The 12975-nt window shown below is 43.0% G+C and overlaps 1 protein-coding gene across 4 annotated transcripts in view; it reads left to right on the forward strand.

The window, feature by feature from the left end:
* The window catches only part of GRIA1 (glutamate ionotropic receptor AMPA type subunit 1), a 318919-nt gene that overhangs the window by 210093 nt on the left and 95851 nt on the right, over positions 1–12975 (forward strand). For all 4 annotated transcript variants that reach the window (XM_037742750.1, XM_017540525.2, XM_017540526.2 and 1 more), the window contains exons 9-11: positions 2796–2906; positions 3625–3831; positions 10069–10439. In XM_037742750.1, coding sequence (XP_037598678.1) covers positions 2796–2906; positions 3625–3831; positions 10069–10439 — 689 coding nt within the window. The remainder of the gene's footprint in view (positions 1–2795; positions 2907–3624; positions 3832–10068; positions 10440–12975) is intronic.

Below are 12975 nucleotides of genomic sequence, written 5' to 3' on the forward strand. Positions count from 1 at the left end.
AAAAAAAAAAAAAAAAAAAAAAAAAAAAAAAAAAAAAGGTAACGCCTGAGGTGGAATCCCAATATGTAAAATAGCTAAAAAGCAGAGCTGACCATTGGAGCAAGGATGAGGAAGCCAGAGCTCCCTCCTCTTCACTGCCCCTCACCACCTTTCATGAGTGGTGAAGGGCCCCACAAGTCTCTTAGGGTTCCCTAGCACACACGGCCCATGAAAAAGTGAGAGAACTGGGACCACACTGTCTTGAGCAAATCCTGTGGTCTCTGAGCCTCTGCTTCTCCTTGTGAGAAAGGAAAAAGTTGAACAAAGATTCTTCAGTCCCCTTCCAGTTCTGACATTCTAAAAACACGAGTTTCTGGTTCTTCATTCATTAGAAAGCAACATCTCCTTCCACGCTGACTGACAGCATCCCTCAAAGGGAACATCATACACATGCCTGCACTGAAAGTAAACCTCCATGCAGTATCCTGAGAGACAAGGTCCCCATCAGACCTCCAAGCTCTCTCACCATCGATAGGGTGCACCAAGTCCATGCTGGGTGACTGCTGCCTGGATGCGTTCATTCTCTCTACAAACATTCCCTGCTTCTCTGGGAAAAGATGTGCTGGACTAAGACAGAAGCCCTGGAACAAGTATATTTATTTCAGTCTTGTCCATGAGGAGCTCACAGCACCATGGAGAGCTGGGGACAGACGCACAAACAGCTAGACCCAGGGCACTGATGGGAACATACACAAGGCACTCAGGGTTGCCTGGCAGCTCACTGGCATGGAGAGGGCACAGCCCTGGAGTTGGTCTCCCTGGCTCAGATCTTGGCTCCATGGCTCCCCCTGTGGCCTTGGAAAAGTTATTTCACTCTGCACATCTCACTTGCTTCACATTTAAAATCGAAAGGATAATTAACTATCTACTTTGCAGGTTTTGTGAGGATGAAAGGAGTTAAAACATTAAAAGTACTTTAAAAAGTCCCTGAAATACAAGCATTCAAGAAATGGTAACTAATATAGTTTCAAGTCCAGAGCCCAGTCCTTTCTTAGGAAGAACAACGTAGTGGCTAAACGCGGCCTCTGGAGAGAGATTGTCAGGGTTCCAGGACAAACTCAACCGCTTTCCAGCTGCTTCACCTTAGACAAGTTAACACGCTCCGCTAAGCCAGATGAAATGGCATGAAAACTGATAAACACTGGCCTCTGACATAGCAAGAGCATCATCAGTGCTGGCAATTATTGTTGTTAATGGCTGCAAGATTACAGGAAAAACTATTTATTTCCAACTGAAGGAACTGGGAAAGACATCAAAGTGAAGGTGACATTTCAGCTGACCATTTGGCAAGGGCCTCAGTTTCTGTGAGCCTGCACTGAGTTCTGACTGTTGATAGACCTGTTTATCCCTTTGCATATGCACTTTTAGTTCCCTTTCCTTTTTTCCTTTGTATCTAAAGCCAGCACAATGATCACAAAACAAAACACAATTGTCTAAAGCAGATAAAGATTAATGATAGAGATAGGGAGGTAAAGAGAGATAGGTATAGGAGGTATAGCTTTAGAGAGAGAAAGAGAGAGAGTGTGTGCGTGTGTGTGTGTCTCTGTGTGTGTGTGTGTGTGTGTGTGTGTTATTCATGTCATTCTGCTGTTTCCAAACCTTCCATGACCCCCTGTTGCCTTGAGGTATAGTATAGCCTGGCCTTCAAAGCCATCTGCTACCTATACCCAGATACCTACTGCCCTTTTGGGCTAACTCCATTTTCCACCCAGAACCCACAGAACTTAAACAACTGGGAAGATTCCCATCATCATATATTGGCTCATATTCTCCCTAAGCTCAAAGGTTTTGGTCCAGCCATTCATCTCTCATGATCATAAGTCCTGATTCTTCCTGTAGCTTTTTTCCCTGCCTAAGATCCCACACGTGGTGGTTTGCTTCTCTGAACTCCTTAGGCCCACTCACTTGTCACTTCTGCAGCCATGTTTATGTGAGGGTCATGCCTTAACGTGGTAGACCAGAGCTGTTCTCAGAGCAAGGCCTGTCTCCCAGACTTCTTTGCATCTTGTGAACCCTGCCTCACAACAAACAACATTAATGTTTTAGCTCAGAGCCTTGCACACAGGAGCAATTCAATTAATATTTGTTAAAAGACCTTGGAAAATGAATTAATAAAATGAATTAATAAAATGAATAAATAAGCTACTCAAATTTGAAAAATTAATATTGTCAACCATAATTTTAGGCACTCCTATATACTCAGTATTATAATAGTTTATACTTGGAAACAAAAGAAATTTTAAAAAATAAATGATAACCATCTTAGGAAGTTAAATCTAGATGGAAAAATACAGTTAACCTAAAAATAAAGTAAAAGAATATAATGTTTATATTATATGATCCCAACTATAGTTCAGAATGAGCTCACTGAAGGGCAGGGTTAGTAGGCATGGGGGAAAGAGGGGTTTGGCCCTGTGAACAGCTGCAAGGAATTAAATCCCATGGTCCTGACCTGCGTTAAACCAAGCAGTCCAGCTGTAAACATTAAGCCCTTATCCCTCTGAGGGGGCAGTTTCCAAGCTGAACCAATTATCGTGGGGATTTTCCCTGGGGGCAAAATTGGGAGCACCTGAAAAGCATTGTGCTTCTTATTGTTTCCGTTTATCAATATTTTAGAGCTCGGAGTGTCCAATTCTGCATGGTGTGATGGCTGAGCTCCTCACTTTCCTGTCTCTGCTATTGACTGGGTGGCCCAGGGCAGGCCAGTTCAGAGGAGCCTGGCCCACCTGACATCTCCACTCTCTTCTCATTAACAGATCGGTTACTGGAATGAAGATGATAGGTTTGTCCCTGCAGCCACCGATGCTCAAGCTGGGGGCGATAATTCAAGTGTTCAGAATAGAACATACATCGTCACAACCATCCTAGTGAGTACTCAATCCTTCATCAATGTTACCTGGGATTCAAGCGAGACCATAACAAGGGTTTTCCATGAGGACTGAAAGCTGGTTTTTCTTCTAGCCAAAACTGTGTAATAGATAAAAGCAGTGAGTCGGAAAGGGAATGCCCTGAAAATGAGGGGCTCTGAGTTTTCATTATGTATCTCTAAGTTTCACTCTCTCATCCTTTGTACCCTTGGGTAAGCCACTTACCTTCTCTTGAGCTAGCTTTCCCATAGTTAAAACATGAAAGTGAGACTAAGTTGTGCTGGTTTTCATCCATCCTCCCTCAGTGGAAGCCATTGTCAAAGGAAGTCACCTGAAGTCCAGCACATAAAGTAGCTACAAGTGAAGATGCTATAATTTTCAGTGACTGATCATGAAAAACCTGGAGCCTGTTTAGGTTCTATTTCCCCTTCAAGATGACACCAGAAGTATTTTCAAAAAATACAGATCTCCTGGAACATAATTTGAAAAGCTGTACGCCATTTCTCAGTGATGAAACATTCTTATTTTAACAAAGTTTGCTTCCTTAACCCAAGAAGCTTGTAATGGGATAGGAAGTGAAGAAATTAGGAAGTGGATTTAGGGGCTAGAGAGCCTTCCCCAGTGTTAACCAAATGTGATATTATGCCATGCCAAAGTCCTCCCGATATATGGGTGAACCCATTACCCACATTCTCCTATCTCCCCATTTCTCTTCCAGGAAGATCCTTATGTGATGCTCAAGAAAAATGCCAATCAGTTTGAGGGCAATGACCGCTACGAGGGTTACTGTGTAGAGCTGGCCGCAGAGATTGCCAAGCACGTGGGCTACTCCTACCGCCTGGAGATCGTCAGTGATGGGAAATACGGAGCCCGGGACCCTGACACGAAGGCCTGGAATGGCATGGTGGGAGAGCTGGTCTATGGAGTAAGTTCACTGCAGAGAGGGATACTAGAGAGCGGAGGCAGAGGGTTTGACAAGAAATCATTTGGTGGTTGGGTGGCCCTGCCCACAGATGCCTATGAAACCCTGTAATTGAGTGTTGTTGCTGCTGAACAGATGAGTCATCCGAAATCCAATTTCTTAAGACACTCTTTGTTCAGGTTACTGGTCCCAGCTCCCTCAATCCCTCCCACTCAATGTCTTGTAACTTCAGTTGATTATCGTCCAACACAGGTGACAGCGTAGCTCCAAGATCAATGTTCTTGGGGCAGACTGCTGAGTTGCCTACAAAAAGCCACTGTGGCTCTCTCAGTATCAGTTTATCCTCTGATATTAAATGCATCTGGATCCAACCTAACTTTCTAGTCACTTAACTTTCTAGTTTCATGCCCTCTCGTGAAATTTCCAGTTCAGTCAAACACTCCTCACTTACTCTGTTCCCTAGAGTGTTCCCTTCCATTCTCCACCCCTAAAATCCTACTCCTTCAAAACCTGTATCAAATAGTACTTTTTTCAGGGTGTTGTTTCTTTTTCTCATAATAGGTATGAACATCCCTTTTAATTGTTCTCACCTTCCCCTTTAGAATTTAGATCCTGGTTTTTTTAATGGCTTACCCTGCTTTATATAATAGTTTTCTATGTAACAGAGGTAGGTCTATTTTATCTTTATGATGCTCACCACACTTGAAATAACTCCATGCGCAATTGCTCTAAAATCTTCAATAAATTACAGCACTTTCGAAAAGCTGCTGAATGCCCCACATTGTTTTAAGCATTTACGGAATTGAGAAGCAAAAGATTTTATCTTTTGCTTAATACTTTATGAGATAGAAAAGACCCCATCTTTTAACATTTTATGGGGTAGAAAAGACAATGCGAGAGAATAGTACAAGGTAGTATAGAATAAAAAGTCTACGTTGTATGGCTCAGCTAAGGGCTAACTAGACTTTGTCTAGCCCTCAGTGGGGATATGAAACTTGAAAAATGGCCATATTTAAACAGAGAGGCTGGAAGTGGTGGCTCATGCCTGTAATTCCAGCATATTGGGAGGTCGAGGCATGTGGATTACCTGAGGTCAGGAGTTTGAGACTAGCCTGGCCAGCACAGTGAAACCCCGTCTCTACTAAAAATACAAAAATTAGCTGGGCATGGTATAAACCCAGCTACTTGGGAGGCTGAGGGAGAATCGCTTGAACCCAGGAGGTGGAGGTTGCAATAAGGCAAGATCTCGTGCCATTGCACTGCAGCCTGGGCAACAGAAGTGAACCTTTGTCTCAAAAAATAAAAAATTAAAAATGGACGAGAGAAAAGCAGCCCAGGAATCTTTAAAGCATAAACAATAGGATGGTGGTGGAAATAAGGTGTGAGAGGAGAATGAGAAAACACATGGTTTTTGCTGTGGACTTAGGTTGAAGAGTAGTAGGGGATACGTTTTAGTAAAAAATAACAAGAGGAAGAGTGTGAATTTCAGTGGGCATTGGGAGATCATGAAGGTATTTGAGTAGAGAGACACCAAAAGGCAATGGAAGAAGCCTCCAGCTGCCTTGTGCAGGAAAGGGACCACCACAGCTTCACTCAGAGAAAATAAAGCATGTGCCAAGCCCCGGGTCGATGTTAAGTGCTGATAAGGACAAGTAGCCATTGTCCTTATGATAAAGGGGGATGATAAATCTTGTTTCCTATCAGGGCAAGAGGAGTCATGATGGCCATGAGAGACATACAAAGGGAATTCAAAGAAGAAAAAGAATAAAGGAAATCTTCCTCAGGGACCTGTGAAGGTGGTTATTGAGTTGGGGAATGGGATCCGCTTCTCTCCTTTCTTATTCCCTTTACTGCCTCTCAGTTTGGGAAACTCCAGGGACAAAAGGTAGAGACCTGGATGGTACATGCTGTATCTGTAGGCTGGTTTCCATGGGAACTCCCATCAAGCTCTTAAGGTCATCCCCATGGCAACTGCTGTGCACTTTTCACCTTCTCCAGCATTTATCTTTACCTTCACCTCATGTAAGTGGTTTGCTTGGTAAAAAGTCTGCAATGTGGGTAGAACAATGCCAGCATCACCCCCACTATCCAACACAGCCAGTGGTGAGTCACTGGCACAGCAGGGCTCAGGCCAGCTGGAGTTATCAATGGGTGCCCCAGCAGCCAGCCCTGCCCCAATAGCCTCCTCCCTATCAGGCCTGGCCCTCTTCCCAGTAAAAACTGTATTCTGAAGACTCTGTGATGGCCCCAATCAGATGCTGAGCCTTTCTTTTTAGGTTGGCTTTCCTTTTCTGTACCCTTGGGGGAGAACCGAGTGATTTGGAGAAATATCCCTCAAACACCAACCACAAGAGAGATCAGGAAAAATTCATTTGGAGGCCTCCAAATTTACTCTTTCTGTGCCTTTTTAAATAACTCAGTCAATCTGGGTCTCTCTTATCTTCTTTTCCCTCTTGTTCTCATCAACAATGATAGTAGCCACATTTCATCACATAGCGTGCCCCAGGTGCTATGCTAAATACTTTACTCACATTCTTTCATTTGCTCTACGTATCAACTCCATGAGGTGGGTAAGATTATTGTTTACATTTTATAGATGAGGACACTGGGGCCCTGTAGGTTAGATAATTTGGCAAATGAAACACAGCTAGTGAAAGCAGAGTCAGAACATGCAGCTCGGGCTTTTGTACTCAACACTGGGACATACTGCCTCTGTAGAAATCACACCATCCAAATGCTAAGCGGTAAAGCCAATATTAACCGAGAGAACAGCAAATGTCTGCACTTGCAGATGCCATATGCTGCAAAGGAATTTTCTGCTCCTCACTTGGTGTATCTTGGTGCCTCCTTCACAGCTGTCTTTCCTGTCTGTCCTTTGTCTTGGTGAAGAGTGAGCTTTGCAGACAGACACCTGGATTTGAGTTCCAACTCTGCCAACTTGCTGGCTGCATGACTTCTCTGGGCCAACCCTGTGAAACCACGTGAATTCTTTACTAAACACCGTGATGGGGAATATTCATCTATGCAGTGCCCGACTTAAAGCAGATCTCCACTTCTGATAGTTTTATTCACTTCTTGCTTTTTTCTACCATATAAAAACTACATGCTGTTTTCCCAGGATAGTTTCTAGATGTCACACATTTTGTTTTGGGATCTCCTAGGTCAGTGATTCTACAGCTGTGGTCTCTGGACCAGCAGCATTAGTATCATCTGGGAACCTACTAGAAATGCAATTTCCCACATCTCACCCCAGGCCCACTGAATCTAGAAACTCTGGCATGTGTGTCTTTAAAAGCCCTCCTGGTGATTCTGCTGCACGCTCAAGTTGGAGAGCCATTGTCCCAAGATGTCAGTTTAAGAAAATAATTTTGAGTCCTCACACTTTATAGTACTCTCATGTATTTTGAATTATCTTGACCCTCACAAAACAAGCCTGTGAAATTGGTAAAACAAGAATTATTGTGCCTGTTTTTAAAAAGAAGAAATTGACATCAAAAAAGACAACTGTTTCATTTGAGGCTACACAATCAGCGAGCTGCAGAGAAGGGCAGCCTGCTCTGAGATCCACTCTGCCCTCCACTACCCTGTGAAGCTCCAGTGATAACCTCAGTTATTGGTGGTGGAAATCAACTTCTAAGGCCTCTCAGTCAATATTAACCAAGCTGAAATTCTCCTGCTTTGTACAAACCATCTTTCCTCTCTAGATCTGAGTTTCTTATCTGTAAAATGAAGTAGCTGAACTTAGCATCTCCCAGTATGTGTGTATCCTACATGCATGGGTACCTCTTGATGCTTAGGAAGATGAATGACCCCTAGCCAAATAATCCTGGAAATGCCACATTCTACTTAATCCGCTCGGAAATTCTCAGTACACTGTGGTCCTCTAATGGTTCTGGGAAGTCCTGCCCCAAACATGTTTATTTTCATGTTATTAACCATCCTTCCAGAAATAATGTTCTACTGAACGAATTTTTGAACTACAAAATGAACTAAGCATTAAGGCAGTATGGAACAGGCCGGGCGTGGTGGCTCACACCTATAATCCTAGCATTTTGGGAGGCCAAGGCAGGCAGATAACTTAAGGCCAGGAGTTTGAGACCAGCCTGGGCAACATGGCAAAACCTCTTCTAAAAATACAAAAATTAGCTGGGCATTGTGGCACATGCCTGTAATCCCAGCTACTCAGGAGGCCGAGGCATGATCATTGCTTGAACCCAGGAGACAGAGGTTGCAGTGAGCCTAGATCACACCACTGTACTCCAGCCTGAGCAACAGACCAAGACCCTGTCTCAAAATACATATTTATGTATCAGTGATTTTCCAGTCTATGATCTCTTATTATATCACATTAGGAAGCATCAAACAAATCCATGAAATATTATTTACCTCTTTCAGAGCTGGTCTTCATCTACCTCCCTTTTGTATAACTTGTGGTCAATCCCTCCAAGTCATTTCCATTACTTTTCTTTCCCATTCTTTTTCTGTGAGATTACAGGGAAAAGGTAAATACTTCTCCCCTGTACTATCTTGTGTTGTAAAAATTATCAAGATTTATGCAGTGGGAATTAAGGAAAAAAAAACAGAATTACTATGAAATTTACACCTGACTTCACATTGATTAATGGAAAGTTTCTTTCTATAAGTGAGACCTTAGTTCATTCTGAAGTCAGGCTTTCTATTCCACTTAAAGCACCTTCTAAATAATCCCAGACAATGAAAATAACCAGAGGAACTCTCTAAGCAACAGCCAGGTGGTGGGTGGGCAGGGCGCTGATCTGCACAGCGTCTGTCACCAGCTTCACATCTGGGCTTCTGTACAGCATAAGAGAAAGCCATTTGCCTTGAACAGACCTGCATAGGCGTGTCTCTCGTCTCAGAAATGAATGCTATGACATCTGTCCATGGAAATCCTCTTAGGTTTCCAGGATCTCTTGGTCTTGGGCCAACAGAAGCAGTAGATTTCTATTAATTAGATTCCAGTGCTTGTGCCATTAGAGAGAGGTAGGAAAGACAGGAGAGCAAGGCATGGCTGGTGATTCCATGTGCTGGGTGCCTCAGGATGAATATTTCTTGCAACATTTTTATGTTTATCTGCATTCTGGATTTGAAATTTAAAAACTGTATTATCTATGTATTTCTTAGGCTTCTTCCTGAAGAATAAAATGGGTGCAATGCTACTTTACCTTTTCATCACAGGCTGTTATCCTCCTGGAATGCTGTTCTGTGCCAGTGCAACCTGTCAAAAACCTACCCATCTTTCAATGCCCACTTTATATGCCACCTCTTCCATAATGCTGTCCCTTATCTCCGCAGCCAGAATGAATACCTCCCTGGTCTCCAGTAGCACTCTATATATATTGGATAACATATATCCCTTCCACCTTGTAGAATGGAAAATTGTGTGGAATATCTCCTACTAACTTGTAATTTCCTAAGTGTGGGGACCATAGTCTACCTACAACTTTCAGCCTGGAGATTGGACATAATAAGTGTTCAATAAATGTCTATTGAGTTAAATTTGCCTTTATTCAGGACTATCTTGCTTTCAGGGAAAAGAAACCCAATTCAAACTGGCTTAGGCAAACTGAAGCATTGGCTCATGTTCTTAGATTCCTCTGTGTCAATACAGAAGGATGTATTGATACGAGTTCCTAGGGAATCCAGGGTAGTCCCTGAATTTACAGTGGCCTAAATTACGACATTAGGGGTCATCCTCTACATCTCTCAGCTCTGGCTCTCAGGACTAATTCTTACTAAGCCCATTTGAGTCCTGTGTCATCCCTGAATGAATTATTCTCCATCCCAGGAGAGTGAAGTACGTGGATTGGCCAGGACCGGGGTCACCTGCTTCCCCATGTAGCCAGAGTGATCAGCCCCATTCCAACCTGCAGGACTGAGAGTGAGGCAGGAATGGTTCTCCTACCAGAGGAAGTGGGTGGGGCTGCTGGACCGGCAAAAACAACAGATATCACAACAGGTTCCTTCTTGTAGTATGAGGAAGATGCCTCTAACATTTAGAACTGTCAAATAATTAGAAAATATCTCGTAAGATATTGAGCTGATCATCCATTCATCATAAATATTTTATAGAGTAGAAGGGGTTGAACTTCGAAGGGTCTTTCATATCCTTTCAGACACAAAAGAATAGTCACAATAGGAAGACAAACAAGAGAACAAAAAGGGCTGCTGACTCACCAGCATTTTTCTTTTCTTTTCTTTTTTCTTTTCTTTTCTTTTCAGAGAGCAGATGTGGCTGTGGCTCCCTTAACTATCACTTTGGTCCGGGAAGAAGTTATAGATTTCTCCAAACCATTTATGAGTTTGGGGATCTCCATCATGATTAAAAAACCACAGAAATCCAAGCCAGGCGTCTTCTCCTTCCTTGATCCTTTGGCTTATGAGATTTGGATGTGCATTGTTTTTGCCTACATTGGAGTGAGTGTCGTCCTCTTCCTGGTCAGCCGCTTCAGTCCCTATGAATGGCACAGTGAAGAGTTTGAGGAAGGACGGGACCAGACAACCAGTGACCAGTCCAACGAGTTTGGGATATTCAACAGTTTGTGGTTCTCCCTGGGAGCCTTCATGCAGCAAGGATGTGACATTTCTCCCAGGTCAGTCAGCCCTTCTCAACCCCTTTGCCTAATGCTATGGTTTAAAAAAAAATACTAGAAATTAAAGAGGTGAATTATTTCCAGGCTCCATTGTATTCAGTTTTTCAACTGTTCTCTACAGTCAACTGTCCATTGCATGCTGTGGATTATCTGGATCATCCTCTGGCTGGGCCATCTCTGTCTGCTGTCTGCTTGATGCGCTCTCTCAAGATTAATAGGCATAATTATGACTGATATGTTGTAGCCGAAAGGTACAGAGGAAGGAAGGGAGCATTGTGTGGTACAGCTAACACTTACAGAGCACCTACCAAATGCCAAGCAAGGTTCTGAGTCCTGTGCATGCCTTTCTCATTGAGTCCTTACAGGAACATAAGGTGGTACTCCCATTATGTCTCTTTTACAAATGAGGAACCACAGAAATGTTGACTATCTTGCCAATGTTACACAGCTAGTAGGCAAGTGAGTTGAGGTTCAGAACACTGTCCTTTACTACTTCTGCATGGTGGAAAGAGCACTAGATTATGAGTGAGTTCTAACACTGGCTGTAGCACATGGGCTCTTTATGTGGCCCTCGGAAGGTCACCTCATCCTAGTAGATGTTGGCTTCTTCATCTTAAAGAGAAAAAGGTTTTCATTTTCTTTGGTTCTGAGAAAGACCCTGGAAATAATCTAGTTCCAGTGATGATGCAAATTTGTTTCTTGTTATTAAAAAAATGGAATTTCACTTTGAGAGGCCGAGGCAGATGGATCACTTGAGATCAGGAGTTCGAGACCAGCCTGGCCAACATGGTGAAACCCCGTCTCTAGTAAAAACACACAAAATAATTAGCCAGGTATGGTGGCAGGCACTTGTAATCCTAGCTACTCAGGAGGTTGAGGCATACAAGTCAATCCCACTTGAACCCAGGAGGCAAAGGTTGCAGTGAGCCAACATCGTGCCACTGCACTCCAGACTGGGGGACAAAGTGAGACTCCATCTCAAAAAGAAAAGAAAAGAAATTTCTCAGAGGTGCCTCAGCTATCACATTGAAAGTACTCAGGTAACCAAATCAGTTGGGTTTCAGTCCCCCACATCGAACCAGAATAGCTCCATAGCTCCATTTTTGTCTGTTTTATATATTGGACTTGTGAATACAATTTATTTTGAAAAAATAGTGACTGAAGCTAAGAAAGGAGAAAGTGTGGACAGGAGAGAGGGGGGAAATGTTGGAAAGCTGCCAGTCTAGACCAAGTCCCACATTTATTGCCCTCCTGTCTTTATGTGCAATGTTCTTCTGACTATATTCTGGAGGTTCATACCACAAATCCCCACCAATTTGCCTGATAAATAAGCACTGACTCTGTTTCCTTTTACAGTTGCTTAATGTCTATGAACTGTTTTTCCAGTAAGCACTGTCTTAGATCACCAAATTCCAAAAGGCTACAGGGAGTCATGGCTCAGAATTTGGCCTCCATGGATAGATCTGGAGGCATAAGTGCATAATATCAAGGTCTCGCAGGTGTGTGCTAGAGGCAGCTTTACCAACTGTCTACGTTTTGCATTTCAGTGTCAATGAGGATCGATATTCCTAAGCGGCAATGGAGTAAAATCTTTCTAGCAAACTTCCCTCAGGACTTATTTTGCCTGCTGTATAACTTAGAAATTCTTATCGTTCATTATAATCTTGTTTTTCTTTAAATAAGAAGACTGGGGGGTGGGGGGCGCGTGGGAGAGGAGGTGTGAGACTGGCTGCTTGGCCAATACTGGCAAACACATGGTGAAGAGTAGACAGAACCAAGCAGGGGAAGGGCTTGCTTAAAAATAAATCGGGCCAGTGGATAAACAGTGGGAAGAAGCAATTCCTAACTAGTCATTATAATGTAGGGCCATCACAACATGCGTGTGTCAGAAAAGACCCATGAACTTGTTTTTTTGCCTTTATTTATTTCATCAGTGAGCATCTCGTCTCTTCACAGCACCTTTATGGTGTGTTAGGGTGTGTTTTCTTTCTCCCCACCATGCCTCCAGATGTTTCAGCCTTGTGGTCCCTAAACTGAATCTTCTGTCAGGCATGTTTTGTTTAATCTGTACGGAATTTGGCAATGCTTGTCAAAAACTGAATGGTAGCTGCCCTCTTGAATGGGTACACGCATTCACGGTTCACCCCAGCCCCAACCTGACCTTCTTTGTTCCTGTGTTACTCAGCTGGCCATGGAAGGTGTTTGAGTTTGTGACTTCTAGCTGCAAGAGGATTTCCAAACTCTGCTTTCTGGATTTCTGAGGGTTCCACTAGGGTATCATAGGAGTTGACATTGAGGTGAAGGTGAGACTGAATAACATACCCAGCGTCCCCCCTCCCTGATTCTAATAAAACAATTCCATTCTGTGCCTGTTTTTCATTAATAAAATGGAAACAACAGTTCCTACCTCAAATGCTGTTGGAAAGTTTAAAAGAAATTGATATGTATCTGTAACACAGTACGCAGCCTTCAGACAGAAAGCATTATAACTGGATGCTATTTTTTATTATGTTATTGATTTTTTTAAATTGGATTT

This window comes from Cebus imitator, unplaced genomic scaffold (assembly GCF_001604975.1).
Source record: "Cebus imitator isolate Cc_AM_T3 unplaced genomic scaffold, Cebus_imitator-1.0 Scaffold126, whole genome shotgun sequence".
In the NCBI taxonomy this organism is placed as follows: domain Eukaryota; kingdom Metazoa; phylum Chordata; class Mammalia; order Primates; family Cebidae; genus Cebus; species Cebus imitator.